General features: G+C 37.2%; 1 protein-coding gene across 1 annotated transcript in view; it reads right to left on the bottom strand.

Moving 5' to 3' along the window:
• Positions 1–1,298: 1,298 nt before the first annotated feature.
• Positions 1,299–20,060, bottom strand: part of LOC117934376 (DExH-box ATP-dependent RNA helicase DExH3-like) — a 43,673-nt gene continuing 24,911 nt past the window's right edge. The window contains 10 exon segments of the mRNA XM_034856026.1: positions 1,299–3,061; positions 3,443–3,553; positions 3,684–3,836; positions 4,015–4,074; positions 4,407–4,715; positions 5,972–6,120; positions 6,249–6,318; positions 6,517–6,599; positions 6,602–6,719; positions 10,651–10,845. Coding sequence (XP_034711917.1) covers positions 2,597–3,061; positions 3,443–3,553; positions 3,684–3,836; positions 4,015–4,074; positions 4,407–4,715; positions 5,972–6,120; positions 6,249–6,318; positions 6,517–6,599; positions 6,602–6,719; positions 10,651–10,845 — 1,713 coding nt within the window. The 3' untranslated portion in view covers positions 1,299–2,596.

The following is a 20,060-nucleotide window of genomic DNA, read 5'->3' as shown; positions in this document are numbered from 1 at the left end:
TTCTTAAATGATTTTGATTTGAAAATATTTTATATCAATTAGCTTTGATATATTTTGTATTGCCGAGAGAAAGTGGTAGTTTTTCAAGACATATATTAAAATAATTATAATTTTTATAAATTATTTAAAAAATTGAGAATTTTGTACAAATGTTTTTATTTATTTATATATAAATTAACATTATTTTTAAAAATAAAAAATAAGAAGTGTGTCAATAAATATTTAATTTTTATTTTTAAATTGTTTTTTTAAAATTGATAGACTCCTTAATAAGTCCTATACATCCAAGGCCTCCTTGATTTAGAACTCATGATAATAAAAAATTAAAAATATATGTAGTTATGTGTAGAAGAAAATTGATATAATCATTCTAAATTATTTTTTAATGGTAGAAAATGTAATGATAAAAAAGGGTTATAGACAGAAGAAAAATTGATATAGTCATTCTAGACAATTTTTGGCACTATAAATTAAGGTATTAATTAACTTAATGTTTGTTTAAATAAATTATTTTTATATATTTATTCAAATTTATTTCACTTATTTTTATTTATTATATAAAAATTAAATAATTTTAAAATATAAAAAATTTTAATTGTATTTTATTTCCCTTCACATTTTTTATAATGAAATCAAATATAATTTTTTTTCCTTTCTTTAATATTTTCTACAAAGCAAATATAATCTAAGTAAAAAAATTTCATGTTAAATGAGATTTGACAGATGGAATTCTTTAACCAATTTAATTTTCTTTTTTAATAGAACTAAAAAGTTGGACCAATTAATATAAAAAAATTTGTGACCGTCGCATTGGTGAACTGTTTCCTTTTTTTTTTTTTTTTTTTTAAATTATCCACAAAAACTTTTTTTTTCTTTTTCCCAGGAATCATTCCGACCCATAATTTTTCACTAAAGCCATGGATGCTAGTCACTTTTTCTCAGACCATCAATCAGTCTTCAGATGTCGTCCTTCAATTTTGGATGAATGTACTCCTTAAATTTCTTATTCAAGGAAGAAGTACAATGGTCAACTCATCTTCTCTGAAGCGATATTTGAAATTAAATCTTTTTGGTACAATTTCTGTAATATTTGAAATTAAATCTTTTTAGTACAAATTTCTGTAAAATTTACAAGTCAGCCTGTTCAAAAGTCTGATCGTTTTTTTCTCAGTCGCCAACAGAAAAAAAAAAAATAATTATATGACTCATCTTAGTTACCATTCACCAGTCTTTTTAAGTTTACTGTATATATATATATTTTTTTTCTTTTGATTTAGATTAAGCCCACAGCTTCATCCTGAAAAAGGTGACTTAAATGCTACACTAAATTGGAGTGTATATTTTAAGAAACATCATCATTCCATGATCAAGTACCTGAAACTTCTATGACAAATATGAGTAAGCTATATGTACCTCTCAAACTCCAATAATCTGGTCTTTTCCAGAGATTTTGTCTCGAGGGATTATCAAACATCTACCCAGATGAGCAACAAACCAATATATCCGCATCTGAATGAATTTAAACCTCCTTAACAGTGAAGAGTTGTGCAACAAAGCGAGTTCTTATTCAACTGATGAAACAAATGGAATCCAATGTCTTGACTGGGTAACCATTCTAACCTCTTAGAGTGCAGGTCTTTCGCCCCCAACGTGGATGGATTGTTAGATGACAGTAACACACCGTCTGCAAGTTGAGTAGCAGGTTGCTTCTGAAAATGAATCCTCCCACAGCTGGTCACCTCATCAACAAAACACCAAAAATTAGGACATCAACAAGAAATTGCACACCAAAAGGCACATGGAGCAAACCAGCAATGGCTAATTTTGTAGATATGGATCCCATGCCCCTTTATTTTGATTGAGAGATACCCATTGCAGTTCTTCAGCACACACGAATTTACGCATCTCCGTCTCCATCTCCATCTTATTATGGGTATGGCAAATTCTGCATCAAAAGCATATAAGCCTGCAACATCATTCAAGGTCACAACAATTCCACTCAAGTACATATTTGGGTCATAGAATTGTCTACATATCCATTGTATGCTTGGGCAGGAACCTGCAAATGCACCAAATCTTCAGATTCAAACAAGAGCAATTTACAAAACTGAGAGAGAAGAAATGGATAGCTATGTGTCCTCGCTTTACAGATAATTCTTATTGTTTCTAATTCTTTGATAAGAATTCTATCTCTAATTGATACTAAAGTGATGGTGGCCACCCGATACAACAATAAGTTTGGATCAAAGTGATCTTTGAGCTGAGATGGACAGCACCTTTGTGTGAAAAATAATCCTAATTCTGTATCTTTAGTCAGCCTTGGTAGAAAATCAAGCTTCTGCTTCTGTGGAATTTTATCTATCACCCATGTAAAAAAGCAGGGGTTAAAAATGACAAGATCTGTCATTGACTCTTGGAACTGCAACTTCCTGTGAGGTAACAATGTCATGGCCAGAAAGATTAAGGTCCACCACCTAGTCCATCATTTGTTTCAGTTTGGACCAGGAACTCAGCTCTTCCCCCTTGAAAAATAATAAATGACCATTTTAACCTTCACCTATCATGGGCAGTTTATGACCAACTTAGTAAGATGAATTTAAGTTCTCTTCCGACGTTTCCCTTTGCTCTTTTTTAGAAGCATTGACATATGGTCAATGTCTTCAGTGGATGATTGTCTCTCACCCATCAACCATTCCAGAGCTCTGGCTGCTGCATCCTTTTCCGCAAGTTTCTTACTGCTGCAAGGCTGCCCCACAAACTGCAATTCGTTGAAGATCACAGTGGACCGGAACATGTTATTTTTCAGTTGTCTCGTCTTGTAGACTGGTGCCTGATGTCCACCCCTGATAAGTACAGTTTGCAGCCTACCCTTTGCATTATCACCCCCAGCTCCACTTCTCAAGAGTGCACCAGGCGAGGTCTCTTTTATCGCCTGTTTTGAAGACTTAGGCAACTGGCGGCCAAAGACAAACCTGCCATTGCATTCATCCTCTGAAACCAGTAATCTTACTGCAGATAGCAGCTCATTATTGGTGTGTACATCCAGTGTTGGATTCAGAAGCTGTTCGATAAGAACACAGCATAAAAGAAAGAAAAATCAATTTATGAGTATTATTCTATTTTATGTATGTGTGTGTGTGCGCACCCACGAACACGTGTGTGTGCACCCACGAACACGTGTGTGTGCACCCACGAACACGTGTGTGTGTGTGCGCACCCACGAACATGTGTGTGTGTGTGTGTGTGTGAGAGAGAGAGAGAGAGAGGAAAGAAGACATCAATTCAAAAGCATTCATTCATCTAGTGTCTGTGGGTGTATGTGCATCTGCACGCACATAATAAAGTCTGTGCATGTGCATGTGGAAATTTGAACCTCAGATGATGGGAAAAAATATAAAAGGTTACTTTTGAGCATCCAGCAATGAGATAAAATAATACTTACTTTCTGTTGAATTAGTTCTTCAAGCTCTTTCTTGAGGCTCAGATATGTATCTGCTAAGTCAGGTTTCATGAAGAACTCCAAATATCCTCCCAACATTTTCAGGTGTCCATCCTACCAAAAGCAAGAAATCATTCTAGCTAATGTGGCATATAACTAATTTGAAATATATTTTTAGGATTCATCTTCTTGAAAGGAGGTATCATCCTAGGAATACTGCAAATAAGTGGGATAAGAAACTTACAATTCCCCCTCTGGAAATACGTCCTCCAAATAAAAGAAGCATAGAATCAGATACAGCAGTGGAATCACGGAGGAAAACTGAATTCACCTTCACCTTTTCATTGAAAACTAACCACGGGTATGGAATTTTAGGTTCCCGGGCATTCACCGAATTCTATGAAAAAAAGGAAATGCAGTCCACAATTAAAGAAAAGAAAAGAAAATCTATGCAGTCCACAATTAAAGAAAAGAAAAGAAAATCTTGTTGTGAAGGAAAATTTGATTCTTTACAATTCTGAATTCAATGATGGGATATGCATAATAACGCTTTATGGAACAGCAAAGCAACTTACCGAGTACAGAAGAACTTGACCATCCTCCATCGTTTTCAATGATATTGATTTTTCCTTGTTCTGCAAAAACACACTCATGTTATAGCCAATTTTAAGTTATGCTCCATAGGGAAAAAAGAAGACAGGTTATCCACTACCACCCAATAAACTCCAAGCAGAAAGCTGTTCCCTCCAAATACTTTCATTCAACTATAAACAAACTCACCATCATAAAAGCAACTTTAATCATTCTTTGCTTATTGGACATTCATGTTATTCAATAAACCAAATAACATTAGCAAAAAGTATCATTTTTTTTCTTTTTGGAACAAAAATGTTGTTACTATATACAAGAACAAACCTAGAAAGGAAAAAGTAGAAAGCATAGGACAATGTAAAAATTTATCACTCACAACAACAGAGCATATCCCAGGGAACAGGCCTGCACAAATGACTGCTCGAATGAGATGCTCATCATGGCTCCACTTATTGCATGCTTCTGTGTTGTTTTCAACCAGACCAGCATCCTTGAGCAAATAAAAGAATTGCCTTCGAAGGGAATCAATAGCTTTTAGAGTTTGTGCAGAAAGGAAATTTCTCCAACAGTACTCGTATCCAGATTGCTGTCTTTCAGCCTCTTTCCAGCCCTCATAGGCTTGGACAAGTGCAAGATGGTCACTGAAGGTGCGGCCTGAGAAAAGAGCTTTTGCTGATTCTGCAAGCTGCATAAGTGAACAACAGGGGGTTAGGTCACTTTTTCTTGTAGAGGCCTAGATCAGCAAATCAGAAAGCTGGATAGGCTGGCACAGAGAAGACCCTCTTCTCTAGTTGACTTTAATGCAAATCTCATGTCCTTTTGAGTTTTACTAACTGTTCTTAGGTTGTGAAGTTAAAGGTTCTCTGCTTTGCGCTTCACGTAGTTCCGTATTTCTTTTCTGTATATACTTGTATACATTTCCTTTTCTAAAAGACTTATCATCCTTCTTTATTTTGCACATCTTTCTTTTATCTTGTGAATACAAGTGTAAGATAGTTCATTCAAGACAAGTATGCAGCCATTAGTTTAAGATTTTCGTGTCATGTGAAGGTAGAAATTTTTATGACATCTGTCTTGTTGACAAAGATAGTGAAAAAGGCCAGGTAAGGTTGTTGAAGATGGTAAAGAGCACTATATCAAGTTGTGATTTTACTTTTGCACAGGCCGTGGAAGTTTATAGAGGCAAAATCATCAGCATCTACTTGGGAACTGCTGTGGAAGCATGTTGAATTAAGAGCAGGCAGTAAGCTCTGCATTGCACTAGCCTGGACCCAGTTTCTCTTGGGAACAGCACCCAAAGCATAATAAATGCTTGCAAGGATGGCCAGAGCAATGGCCACTCTCTCTTCTGCCAGTACATCTCAGTTTTAAGCTCAGTTTATGTCAAAGGTGTTTCTAAATTTATGGTGAAGGGGACTCATAAACAGTTCCTTTTTGGATGTCTAAGGATGGGAGAGGACCATAAAGACACTGCAATTTGTTGTTCGGAGTAATGAAGCTTTCTAGGGATACAAATTGCTTCTCTTTTAGAAAGTTTAGAAAAGAAGACTAGAAGACTGATAGGTAGGCCAAGAGAGGTGGCATCTACTATATATATATAGTGGTGCAGGTTAGGGGAGTGGATTATAGTTCTAAGCTGGGGTATCTGGAGCCTATGTGTTGATTATTATATGTTTCTCCTGTCTCTCTCTTCTTTATCTGTCTTCTTGTCCTTTTATTAGCATTAAGGATTTCTTATCCTTGTAACTTCTTTTTACTATAAATATAATACTGTTCTTGTTGCTTAATAGAAAAGTCATAAATCATCCCTCAATCAAAAGCGAATGAAGCTAGCTGAAATAAATAACAAGAAAAAAGAAAAGACATCAATAATAACTTAAAACATCTATTAAGCCAAAGACAGAACAGCATCTGCAACTCGGAAATGGAAAGATAACTTACATCCTTCTTGTCAAATGGCATCAAGAACGGATCTCTAACACTAAGACCAGCAACAACAGTCATTATTGGATTCAGACAGTTGAAAAGAGAACCAAATATGAGCATTTTCCCAAGTTTGGGCTCAACCGGAAGCATTGACAAGTTGCGTCCTGTCAAACAACCAGCAAGACTTGAGGTCTTTCTTCTTTTTTAAATATACCAATAGCACAACCTTAAAACAGCTTAGAAAGATCAAAATATGAACACCAAAATAGACAAAGAAATATAATTTATGCACCTAACACTGTCAAATTCTCATTCTCATCTAAAGCCCCAATGGTCTTCAAATACTCGATGGCATTTTGAACCTGCAGAACAAATATGATTCAAAAAACTGAAAAGGCAGAACTGCAATATTATCAATGATAAGTAGAAGCAACAAGATCCCTTTGGTTAAAACATAAATTTTAGTGGCAACCAAAAGGTGAAAAGACCACCAAATGATCTGGTGTCCAGCATCCATGTAAATGTTCAGAGACCGAGAATCAGGTTCCAAGTGAATTTACCGATAAGGGTTCTGGTGGCTGCAAGGCCCTGGCCAGGAATTCTGAAATACTTCCAAGTTGCAAACTCTTGATTTGCAAACAAGGGACTGTAAAGGTGTCCTTAGAAGTTCTGGCAATTGGTAATCAGAAAAAGCATCATATACACATTTTGGATACAGATGGTAACATTCGCCAGGTTGTACACGACCCGCTCTTCCTCTTCTCTATAAAAAATGAAGAGCAAATCAGTAAACTTTAATCCATGTGATAAATCCCAAAACATCGTACAAAAGCAAAATGATATGTAAGAAACTGCTTAAACCCTCTACTGAATTAAAACAAGTTACAATAGAATTGAGTGCTATGCATCAACTCAACCAGACAGATATAATATGCAGCAGAAAGCATGTGAGAAGCAAATTGTTCATGCTCCGGGTTTTTTTTTTTTTTTTGATGAAAAAGCTATATAGTAAAACAAGGCACTCCATAAAAACACTAAAAAATACACAAGAAGTATACAAAGGACACTTAAGAATGCCTCAAAAAAGAATAGGGACCAACAAAAAACAACACCCCCTCAAACAAACCCAACCAATCTACAAAATCAACAATGGAAGAAGGGCTAAAAACTAAACACACCTTAATCCATGCCCAAAGGTTACAAATTTGAAAGAAAATTTACACTTTTGTACCGAATGACTCTCATTTTTAAACGCTCTACCATTTCTTTCCTTCAAAACTGTCTAGAAAAGGCATAGGGGAGCAACTCGCCACACTTATTCTCTTTTCTTACCCACAAAAGAACCATGCCAACCTAACAACGTCTCTCTAACTAATAACAGAAGCACCCATGACATCCAAAACAAAGAAAACAACAAGTGCCAGAGACTACTTGCCATATCCCAATGCAAGAGGATGTGATCAAGAGACTCTTCCTCTGAAAGACACAAGCAACATCTGTTAGCCAAATGCCACCTTCTCCTTTGAATCTGATTCAAGGTTAAGACTTTATTCCAAGTAGCCTTCCAAGCAAAGAAACCCACCCTTGATAGCACCCATGACTTCCAAATTACACTTGTAGGAAAATCCCTTTTTCTTTTTGGTTCCAAAGCCATATAAAGAGATTAGATAGTAAATTTACCATCCTTTGACTTTGTCCATATCACCGGATCTCCCACATCTCTACACACCCTTATTCCTTGCAATCACTAAAAAAAATGTTTCACATCAATCACCTCCCAATCATTGAGCCACCAAGAGAAACGAGGATCTCAAACTCCCTCTCTAGAATGGTTCCAAATATCCTCCACCCAAGCCTCCTTGGACGAAGCTATAGCAAATAAGGAGGGAAAAAAGGTGCACAAAGAATTGTCGCCACACCACTTATCCTTCCAAAATCTACCCACCTCCCATTCCTCACAAAAAAAGTCATATAGCCAACCATCACAACCCATTCTCTCCTGATGGCTTTCCACAAACCTACCCTAAACCTTTCTCTCACTTCACATGAGTGCCACCTACCTTCTTCTTCCCCATACTTCCCACAAATGACTTGCTTCCAAAAGGCCTCCCCTTCCACTGCAAAACACCAACTCCATTTGCACAGGAGTGCCTTATTAAGCAATGTCAAATTCAACACTCCCAAACCACCCTTACATTTATCTGAGCAAACAATAGACTAACTTACTAAGGCTTTCTCTCAAGTGCCCCTCCTCCCTAAAGGAAATCCCTTTAGATTTGCTCCAACCTCAATCTGACTCTCCTTGGAATACGAAACAAAGACAAAATAAATACACATATTGAAAAAAGTGCTAAGAATTAAGGTAAACCTACTCCGTTCCCCTTGAAACAAGCACCCAAAGGAAGGCCCAAGTAAGAAGACAACAACGTAATAACCTTGCAACCAAACTCTTGAGCCAACTCTTCTACATTCTCCATTCTCTTCATGGGAATCAACTCACTTTTTTTCATATTTACACTCAACCCTGACATGGCCTTAAACCACATAAGTAACCAACTCAAATAAGTTGATTGATCTAGAGAAGGTTTACAGAAGAGTAAAGTGTCATCTGCGAACAACAAGTGAGAGATTTCCACTCCTACTCCTTCTCTACCATTAAATCGCCAACCCAACAAAAAACCTCCCTCCTTAGCTCTCTTTAACAAACAACTGAGGGCCTCCATGACAATCATAAGAAGGTAAGGTATAGAGGGTCCCCTAACCTAAAACCCTGAGATCTTTGGAAAAAACTAGAAGGAGTTCCATTAATAAGGACAGAGAAGCTTACTATAGAAATACACCACTGAATCTAACTGATCCAGTTAACACTGAAACCTATATTTTCTAGCATCCAAATTAAGAAGTTCAAATTTACATGGTCGTACGACTTCTCAACATCAAGTTTGCATAGAATACCACCATCATTGCCTTTATGCAACAAATCAATAGCTTCATTAGCAATCAAAGAAGCATCAGGATCTGCCTACCCTCCACAAAAGCATTTTGGGACCTGGATATCACCTTACCCACCACTTTCTTTAGCCTACTAACTAACATTTTAGCTAACAACTTGTAAATGCTACCTACCAAGCTTATAGGCCTAAAATCCTTAAGATCTTTAGCTCCCCCTTTCTTAGGAACTAACACCAGAAAATAGACATTAATACTCTTCACAAACTTGCCTTATTCATGAAAGTCCTTAAAAAAACCCTATAACTTCTTCCTTCAAAAAATCCCAATTGAATTGCCAAAAAGCCAAAGAGAAGCCATTAGGTCTAGGAGCATTAACCCCCACTAAGATCCAAGAGAGTAGAAAATACCTCTTCCTTGGAAAAAGGGACCTCTAACATCACTTCATTCTCACCTCCTAAAACCTCAACCGGCAAGTCATTGCAACGGGGTCTCCATTCCTCTGATTCAGACAAAAGAGAGTGGAAGACCTGGACCACCCCTTTTTTGATCTCTCTCTCCTTTGCTACCCAAGTCCTATTGATCTTGATCTTCACTATGAAGTTTCTTCTCTTAAGGCAGTGGCCATTTTATGGAAAAAAAAAAACCGTATTTCGAACACCCATATTTTCTCTAGGTTTATGTCACTAATTTGAGCATGATTGTAACAATTGAAATAATGAAAAAAAAATAAAAATCAGGATTTCGGATGTATGCATGCATAATTATTCCAATCTATTTTAGATACAATGTTGGACATTGTTATCTAATTTTTTTCTTAATCCGAGACAGATTGGAAGTTCAGCCTTTGCCTATTAGGCTCTTAGATCTTTTAAGCAATCAGGTGACTATTATGTGACTCTAAGATCTTGTTGAGTCGGCTTCTTGAAAGCTCAACAAGAGCTTCTCCTTGTTTGAGTTGACTTCTTGAAAGCCAAAACTAATACTTCAAGTGATTTTAATAAAATTGTATTTTGCTTCCACCAAAGTTTAACATGGAAGCAAAGGCAAGTGTTGAGCTAACAACTTCCCTAAAATATTTAGTTGGTAGGATATAGATCCATAATGTATATTGTGCTAGCACATGCCCCCTCATCCAGCATATCCCCCTATCCACCCCCCCCCCCCCCCCAACCCCTCAACAAAAAAATAAAAAAATTAGTGCATAATTTGAGCTGGGTTTGAAACTAAACTACCAGATTTAAAGGCAAAAAATGCTTAATCACTAAGCCAAATTTGCATCCTGATAACACATTGCCTCCCTCCCATGAAACAAATTTGTTCAATTTTGCACCCCCCGCCCCCCACATTTTTGGTTCTGACACTGTTTGAAATAATTAACCTAATCTTTTAAAAGGAGTTAGCCAACAAAATGGGTCTATGGAATTGGGACATCTCATCAAGAATTTCCATGCCCTGATCTCAAGAGAGAGAAAAGGGGAGACAAAGAAAAACTGAAATAAAGATAACGTTTGACACACAAAAATTCATTCACAATACATACATGCTACCTGGCTCTACCTATCATTAGCAAATACTTATCACGGTCTACATGTGTGTATGACATGCTAGAAGATGATTTGGTGGTGAACTCAATAAAAATAGACTAAAGAAAAGGAAAAGGCAACTCAAGAAGAAAATTAGTGCCATTGAAATATCATCCCATAAGCTAGGTTAAAGAAAAATGCCAATCAGAGTGGTGTTACTTGTCGAGCAGAAGCCTTTGAGATCCAAGAAGGAAGTAAACAAGGAGTGTTATTCAGAGCATCGTATGACGTCTCTTTTGCCTTTCCACAATCAACCACAAAAACCACATCATTAATGGTGATACTAGTCTCAGCCATGTTGGTAGCAAGAACTATTTTCCTTACTCCATCTTCCGGCTTATCAAATATTAACCTCTGCATGCAAACCAGTTCAAAATGGTCAGGAAAACAAGGGTGGAAACAAACATTACCATTTAACCAAGTTAGAAATCATATATAATTTAAAGCAAGTTTCCGTACTACGATTCAAATGTAAATCATCTGTGTATCTCTCTGTTTAGGAAACATGAAGAGAATTTATAACAGATGTCAATCCAGAAATGCTTACTGCTATATGAAAATGTGGAAAGAAAACACGACAGATCTCTGTAAAAACCAAGATGGTTGGAATAATGCTTTTCTGAGTTTGGGTTCAGTTGTGCATACAAATCTGCATCTGAGCACAATGCAAAGACACCAAACTCCAACCTATTAGTCATAATTATTGTGATAAGAGCCACCAAGTTTTGGTTGCCTACTAACTAATGATTATAGATTCAAGACAGGCCTCCGCATCACACCTTTAGGCGTGAGCATAGTTAAAGTACCTCAGTTTTTTAGGGCTATCCCCCCCACCCCTTGCAACCTTCGACAAAAAAAATGGAAAATCAATTATTGTTTTCAAGACACCTAAAGTTGTGTCTTTAATTTATGCTTGCTTTGTCATCATAAAAGGCTACTCAAATTATGAAAGCGTGCTTTTGTTTTTTTCTTTTTCTTATTTATTTATTTATTTTACTGGATAACATGCATTTGACGTGTATATCATATATTACCATTCATAGATATAGAAGTCCAATATACAGAAACATGGCTTTCTTCTTATGGTGAAACATTAGAGAAGTTATTAACTCCAAGATTTTGATTCGAGTATGTCCCTTTTTAGTCACACATTTTAGAATATTCTTATTTCCAAAGAAAAAAAAAATTGTATAAGATTTCCAAGTTCCATCTGCACTCTTTATGAATTGTTGAAGATTTAGGATGAGTTAGTTATTTTTTTGTTTCTCTATGTTCAAATATAACTTGAATTTATAATTTAAATTAATCAAGTAGATTAAATAGTTGGGATTCCCTATTTTTATGCTTTCGGTTAGATTAGTTGAGATTATTGTGGAATCAACCTCTCCTATATATCTTTGTAAATTCTTGAGTATTGAATAAGCAGAAGAAGTAACCTTTCTTCTCTCAAAGACTACATGATATCAAAACCTAAGCCTCTGTACTGAAAATCGTGGTGATGGCAAAAACCGCCATGACTGGAACAAGGAGAACAATGTCCTTTGGTATTGCCAATGAGGTGCTCCACAGGTTTTTGTTGGGAATTTTAATGGATTGGATAATCTATATCCATCTACTCAATAGACCATTCACAAATTGAATGGTAAGAATTATCTCAGGTGGATACAATCCATTAAATTGGTGATTGAGGGCAAGGGAAAATTAGGCCATCTCATTAGAGAAATAACAAAACCAGTGGTTGATGATCCAGCTCTCAGAACATGGAGATCTGAAAATTCTATGGCAATTGCTTGGCTTGTGAATTCCATGGAACCAACAATCAGAAAGACGCATGTCTTCTTACCAATGATGAAAAAAGTGTGAGAAGCAGCTCTTGAGACTTATTCGAATCTGGAAAACTCAGCTCAAATATTTGAACTGAAATAACAATTGTGGCAGTCCAAACAAGGAGACTGAGAGGTAACCCAGTATGATAACAAAATGACAATGTTGTGGCAAAAGTTAAGACTTATGTTACAAAGAAGATCGAGATTGCCCAAGTGACAATGTGAGACATTTGAAGAGATTGGAGAATGATTGAGTCTTTGTGTTCTTAGCTAGACTGAACAAGGAATTAGATGAAGTCAGAGGGCGGATTCTAGGAAAACGACTTCTGCCCACTCTTCGTGAAGTGTTTTCCAAAGTTCGAAGGGAGGAAAATCAAAGGAAAGTCATGATGAGGGACATATTCCACCAATACCTGAAGGTTCTGCCCTAGTAACCAAAAGCAATCAGCCTAGATAGTCATAAAACAGAAAAGGTGAAAAACCTTGGTGTGATCACTGTCATAAACCTTGGTACACTAGGGAAATATGCTAGACACTTCATGGTAGACCATAGAATTGGAAAAAGAAACCTGGAAGAGAAAACCGAGCCCTCCAAGCAGCAAATGAAGAATCCTAAGGGCAACTGATCAACTCAGAGATGTCTCCGTTCATGAAGAAACAGTTAGAACATCTATATAACCTCTTTCAATCTCCACAAGTCTCAGTAAACCCCACTTCCTCTTGTTCTTTAGCTCGAAAAGGTAACTATCTGACTACTGCTCTTGTTAGTGTTAGTACAAATTTAGATAGTCCATGGATCATAGATTTTGGAGCAATTGATCACATGACTGGCTGTTAGGCCATAGTTGGGGCAGGATCAATCATCATCTCTCCTTCCCTTACACTCCATAATGTCCTTCATGATCCTAACTAGTCTTGTAATTTATTGTCTGTTAGCAAACTAACACATGATCACAAGTGTCAAGCTAATTTTTATCCATTTCGGGTGACTTTCAGGAAATGATCTCGGGGAGGATGATTGGCAAATCCTAGAGAAAGTAGAGGACTCTATTTCTTTAAGGATGAAATTGAATTGAGAAGACAAACTCAGAGTACCAGTTTGAAATCCATTTTTGTTGCTAGTGATAGTGAAATAATGTTATGACATTTTAGGCTAGGCCACCCGAATTTTCATTATTTAAAATATTTGTTTTCAAATTTATTTACAGCCTTATAAAGCTTCTAAACCCTTTTCCTTGATATACAGTGACGTATGGTGGTCATCTAAGGTTACCACGCTTTTTGGATGACGATCACATACGAGTAAGTTGGGTATATTTACAAAAAGAAAAATCAGAAGTGGGGGAAGTTTTCAAAATTTTTACACTAGGGTGCAAACACAATTCCACACAAGTATTTAGGTATTTCAAAGTGATGATGGGAAAGAATATTTCAACAAAGTTTTGGAACATTTCTTTGTGCAAAAAGGGACTGTACATCAAAGTTCTTGCAATGATACTCCTCAATGAAATGGAGTAATTGAAAGGAAAAACAAAAACCTTTTAAAAGTAGCTAGGGCCTCAATTTTCACAAATAAAGTTCTTGAATATCTTAGGGGTGAAGCTATCCTTACGACCACTTATCTAATAAATCGAACGCCAAGCAAGGTTTTGCATTCCAAACACCTTTACATATTTTTCAAAATGTCATCCTATATCTCAGCTTTCATCCAATTTGCCTTCAAAATTCTTTCATTATATTGCCTTTGTCCATATTTATAAACAAAACTGTGGGAAGCTTGATCCTAGAGCAAAAAGGTGTGCGTTTGTGGGCTATTCTCCAACTCAGCGAGGGTACAAATGCTATGATCCCATTTCCAAAAAAAAAAAATTTACCATGGATGTCATAATTTCCTGTCCAAACCATCTTTTGAATCTCATCTTCAAGATGAGAAAGGAAGTGAAGCCTCAGAGTATCTAGATGTTTTTCAACCAAAAGAATCATCACATGTTCCACCCATAATCACTTCAGTCCAACCTATAGGGGAACCGTGTATGTTAACTACTGAAAATGCAGGTCCAGACCCCTCCTTACTGCCATCTCATGATCATACTAGGATAGAGACCAATGCTCCACTACAATGCCATGAGTCTGAACCAGGACATGATTGAAACTTGACCGATCTTCCAAGTAATGACCAATCCAAGCCTGTTCAATCTGTCCTACCTAGTCCTAGTTCACAATCTGAGTTCATTAATAATCTTAGTATTCCCATTGCTATCCAAAAGGGTGTTAGGTATTGTACCAAACCTCCCATGTCTAACCATGTGTCTTATAAGAACCTCTTACCATTTTTTTTTTGCATTCACTTCACAACATTCTAGCCTAGAAATTCCAAAGGAGGTACAAAATGCTCTTAAGGATTCCTAAGTGGAAGGAGACTACTTTTGAGGAGATGAGGGCTCTTGAGAAGAATGAGATGTGGGAGATGGTGGACCCACCAAGAGGAAAAACGATAGTTGGGTGCAAATGGGTGTTCACATTCAAATATAGGTCGGATGGATCACTCCAAAGGTTTAAAGTTTGATTGGTGGCCAAAGGATTTACTTAGACCCACGATATTGACTATCTTGAAACTTTTGCTCTTGTGGCAAAGCTAAACACTATGAGAGTACTCCAATCAAACTGTAGTAAACCTTGACTGGCCTCCACAACATCTAGATGTAAAAAATACCTTCCTTACTGGAGACTTGGAGGAAGAGGTTTACATGGACTCACCTCTAGTTTTGACATGAACTTTGGATCAAACGTTTGTACGCTAAAAAAGTCTTTGTATGGACTAAAACAGTCACCAAGAGCTTGGTTTGAAAAGTTCAGTCAATTCATGAAGTAGAGGTACACTCTAGGGCAAACCAACCACACCATGTTCATGAACTTCTCTAATGTAAGGAAGATTGTTGTTTTAATAGTATATGTGGACGACATTATCCTTACCAGAGATGATGTACATGAAATGAACAGATTGAAGAAATGTCTTGCCTCAGAATTTGATATTACACATACATCTTGATATTACTTTCGTTATTAGTTTGGTAAGCCAATTTATGCACTCTCCTTATGAAGAACACTTTGAGGCTGTGTATAGAATCCTAAGGTACTTGAAAAGTACACTAGGGATAGGTTTATTCTTTCAAAACAATGTTCAGCAGAATATTGAGTCTTATATTGACGTGGATTAGGTAGGTTCAATTAGCGATGGAAGGTCCAATCAAGATATTGTACCTATGTGTAGGGTAACTTAGTTAATTGGAGGAACAAGAAACAAAGTGTGGTATCACAAAGCAACACAAAGACTAAATACAAGACAATGGCTCACGAGGTATGTGAGATGTTGTGGTTGAAACAGTCATGGAAGAGCTCAGGACACCAGTAAACATGCCAATGAAGTTATACTATAACAATAAGATTGTAATCAGCATTGCACATAACCCTGTATAACATAATAGGACCAAAAATGTTGAGAATCTTGAGATCAACAAACATTTAATCAAAGAAAAGCTCGAAGCAAGTGCTATCTGTATGTCATTTGTTCCAACAACACAACAGATAACTGATATTCTTAGAAAGGGGTTGTTCAGATCAGACCTAACTTTGAGTTTCTTATCAACAAGTTGGACACGATAGACATCCATGCACCATCTTGAGGGGGAGCATCGAAGATTTGGGATGAGTTGGCTATTTTTTTGTTTCTCTATGTTTGAATAAAATTTGAATTAGTTTCTCTATGTTCGAATAAAATTTGAATTAGTATGGTAGATTAGACAGTCAGAATTTCCTATTTTTATGCTTCCTATTTTAGATAGGTTGAGATTATTATAGAACCAATCATATATCTATGTAAATTCTCAAGTATTTTTTTTTTTTTGATAGATATGTAAATTCTCGAGTATTGAATAAGTAGAAGTAATCTTTCTTCTCTAAAAAACTACATGAATTAATGCAATGATATTTCATATATATTTATGATATACACAATGAAATCTCATATTTTAAAACCTTTATTTATTTAACCTGCAATTTATATGCAATATATATAATTTTTAAAACTTAACTTTTTCTTTTTCCCAATTAAGATAGAAACTTAACTTTTCAAAGAAATGATAATTACTTTTCACATATTTCATACTTCAAGTGCTAAAAATTGTCTTTGTAATAAACATTTTCAATCCAATTATATTATAAAAGAATTGTGTATGCAAAAGTAAAACAGGTTACGATACTTGGACTCTCCAACTTCACCCAACAAACCCGTGTAAACACTAAATTGGCATGGTGTTGCGCATAGGATCCTTGTCCAATGCTACTATTTTAGCTAAGCATATGGTTGTTTGACTTCAATTAGTTTCTTTCTTCCTTTTTAATTCTTGAAGAAAGAGAAAATTTGGTGGAAATTGAACCTTATAAGCATATATAGGGATAAAAAAGAAAAAATATGGGTAAAAGAGAATATAAGGGGATTTTTTATCAAGTATATCTTAGCTTCTAATTAATTTTTATTTGATTTTCCCTTTTCTTTTTGTTCTATTGTGTCATACCCAAGTGCCCATACTTCTTATTAAACTTAAAATTTGTACATGTTGTTAGATAGTGTATAGTTATTTAGGTTATTTACTTTTCCTTTTCCTTTTCTTTCCTTATTGTATTGTGGGTCCCACTAACATGTATATATATGCCCAAGTCTAATGTGTATTCTTTATAGTTTTTCAATAACAATAATTAGGGATTCTCCATTTTTCTCTCTTTTCACATGGTATCAGAGCCTAGGGAGAAAAAAAAACCCTAATTATTTCCGGTTTATCCGTGAATCCATTATGGAAAATCTTTCAGTGACCATGTTTCATTCCGGTCACCCTTCCCATCTCCTAAAGTTTTCCGATCAACCGTATCGCCGTCAAAAAACCCTCACCACCGGCGACTTTTCAGGCGAAGTCCTTTTCCGACACCGACCATACCATGAGGTGCGCAAGGAGGAGATCTTCAACTTTTCTCAAAGCACTGGAGGAAGAATCTCAGCCACGCGCCGGCCACGCGCGTCTCTTCTCCGGCGACCTAAATCTCACGCGCCGGCGTGTGGGGGCGCGTGGGGCACTTTCCGGCCATGCACTTCCACCTCCAGCCTCGCCTGACGCCATCTAGCCACCATCCATCTTTGCTTGTGTCATTCGAGCCCTGAAAGTGTAGTTTTTTGGGTTTTTTGTCTCCATCGGCCCTCTAAACAGCCTTTCCGGCATCCTCCGGTGACTTCCTCTCCACCCTGAGCCCTGCACGTGTCTTAGGAAGTGTTCTTCTACCCTTCCAGTAGTGCCACATTTGTTTTTCTTTACTATTTGGTCTCTGACAATCGCGGATCGTAGGTTTTTCTTCTTTCAGCCGCGATCTGAAGCCGTATTAGGGCTCTCTTCGATCCAAACATATTTCGTTCTCCAGATAAGTAGATATGGCTACTAAAAGTTCCATTTTTTCCTCTGTCATATCTGGATCTTCTATGATTACTTCGAAGAAATCGGTTGGCAGTGAAAATTATTTGTCCTGGTCTGCCTCTGTGGAGCTTTGGTTTATGAGTCAAGGTTATGAGGATCACCTTGTTACGTAGGAGGCAGATATCCCTGAGGTTGACAAAGTACAATGGAGGAAGATAGATGTATAGTTATGTAGTGTGTTATGGCAATCAGTTGATCCTAAGATTCTGCTTCATCTTTGAGCCTACAAAACATGCTTTAAATTTTGGAATCAGGCAAAAGGGCTATACACGAATGACATCCAACGTCTTTATAAGGTGGCTTCTTCTATTGTCAATGTCAGACAACAAGACATGGATTTATCTACTTATATTGGCCAGATTGCCTCTCTTAAGGAGGAATTCTTGACCGTGATGCCTCTTACTACTGATGTTGGGGATCAACGAACATAGATTGACAAGTTCTTCATGGTTCTTACGCTTATTGGCCTCCGTCTAGATCTCGAGACCATCCGCGATCAAATTCTTGGCAGTTCCTCCGTTCCATCATTGGATGATGTGTTTACTCGCCTCCTTTATATCTCCTCCACTTAGACTTTGCCATCTGATAACACTTCAGATTCTTCTGTGTTAGTTTCTCAAACTAACTCTCGAGGAGGACGCAGTGGTAACCGAGTTAGAGGTCAACGTCCTCATTGCACCTATTGCAATAAGCTTGGCCACACTCGTGATCGGTGTTATCAGTTACATGGGCGGCCTCCTCGCACTGCCCACGTGGCCCAGTCATCTGATCCTCACTCGCCTCAACCTCCCAGTTCCTCCACATCTCAAGGTATTTCCCTCACTGACAGTGAGTATGATGACTATCTTCGCTATCAGGCCACCAAGTCAGCTTCTGTTACTTCTGTTGCCCAGGCTGGTAATGCTTCTACTTGTCTTACCCACACATCTTCTCTTGGACCTTGGATTCTAGATTCTGACGCTTCTGATTACATATCTGGTAATAAGGATCTTTTCTCTTCTATTACTACTACCTCTGCCTTACCTACTGTTACTTTAGCTAATGGTTCCCAAACTATGGCTAAAGGTTTTGGTTTCGCTCATCCTCTCCCTTCCCTACCTCTCCATTCTGTCCTTTATGCCCCTGAGTGTCCTTTTAATCTTATTTCTATCAGCAAAATAACTCGCACTCTTAACTGTTCTATCACTTTCTCTGATAAATTTGTGACCTTGCAGGACTGGAGTACGGGGAAGATGATTGGCATAGGACGTGAGTCTCAAGGCCTCTATCACCTCACCTTGCCTTCAACTCCTGCAGTTTGCGTTTCCACTGATGCTCCCTTCCTCATCCACAGTCGCCTGGGCCACCCTAGTTTATCCAAGTTCCAGAAAATGGCCCCTAGTTTTTCATCTTTGTCGTCGCTTGCGTGTGAGTCCTGTCAGCTTGGGAAACATACTCGTGTCTCATTCCCAAAGCGTTCGAATAATCGGGCAAAGTCTCTTTTTGAACTTGTCCACACTGATGTTTGGGGTCCTTGTCGGACTGCGTCTACTTTAGGATTTCAATATTTTGTCACTTTCATTGATGACTATTCTCGATGTACTTGGTTATTTTTAATGAAAAATCGAGCTGAGTTATTCTCTATTTTTCAAAAATTTTATGCTGAAATCCAAACCCAATTCAATATTTCTATTCGTGTGTTGCGCAGTGACAATGTCAGGGAATATTTTTCTGCACCATTTACTTCATTTATGTCCCAACATGGGATCATTCATCAGTCTTCTTGTGCTCATACTCCTCAACAAAATGGGGTAGCTGAACGTAAGAATTGACATCTTGTTGAGACAACTCGTACTCTCCTTCTCCATAGTCATGCTCCTTTTCGTTTTTGGGAGGACGCTGTTCTTACAGCATGTTATTTGATTAATCATATGCCCTCATCTGTATTACACGATCAGATTCTTCATTCCCTTCTTTTCCCTGACCAACCACTTTATTTCCTTCCTCGTGTTTTTGGTTGTACTTGCTTTGTTCATATTCTCACTCCTGGACAGGACAAACTTTCTGCCAGAGCCACAAAATGCATTTTCTTGGGATATTCCAGACTTTAAAAGGGTTATCGTTGTTATTCCTTTGAGACTCATCGCTACTTTCTCTCCATTGATGTCACTTTCTTTGGGGACTCACCGTTCTTCTCCACCTCTGAGTCTCTTCCTGTTTTTGAAGTCTTACCCCTTCCCATTAT

Source organism: Vitis riparia, chromosome 17 (assembly GCF_004353265.1).
Source record: "Vitis riparia cultivar Riparia Gloire de Montpellier isolate 1030 chromosome 17, EGFV_Vit.rip_1.0, whole genome shotgun sequence".
NCBI lineage: Eukaryota > Viridiplantae > Streptophyta > Magnoliopsida > Vitales > Vitaceae > Vitis > Vitis riparia.
Note: the sequence above shows the minus strand (reverse complement) of the source record. Positions and strands in the feature narration are given on the sequence as shown.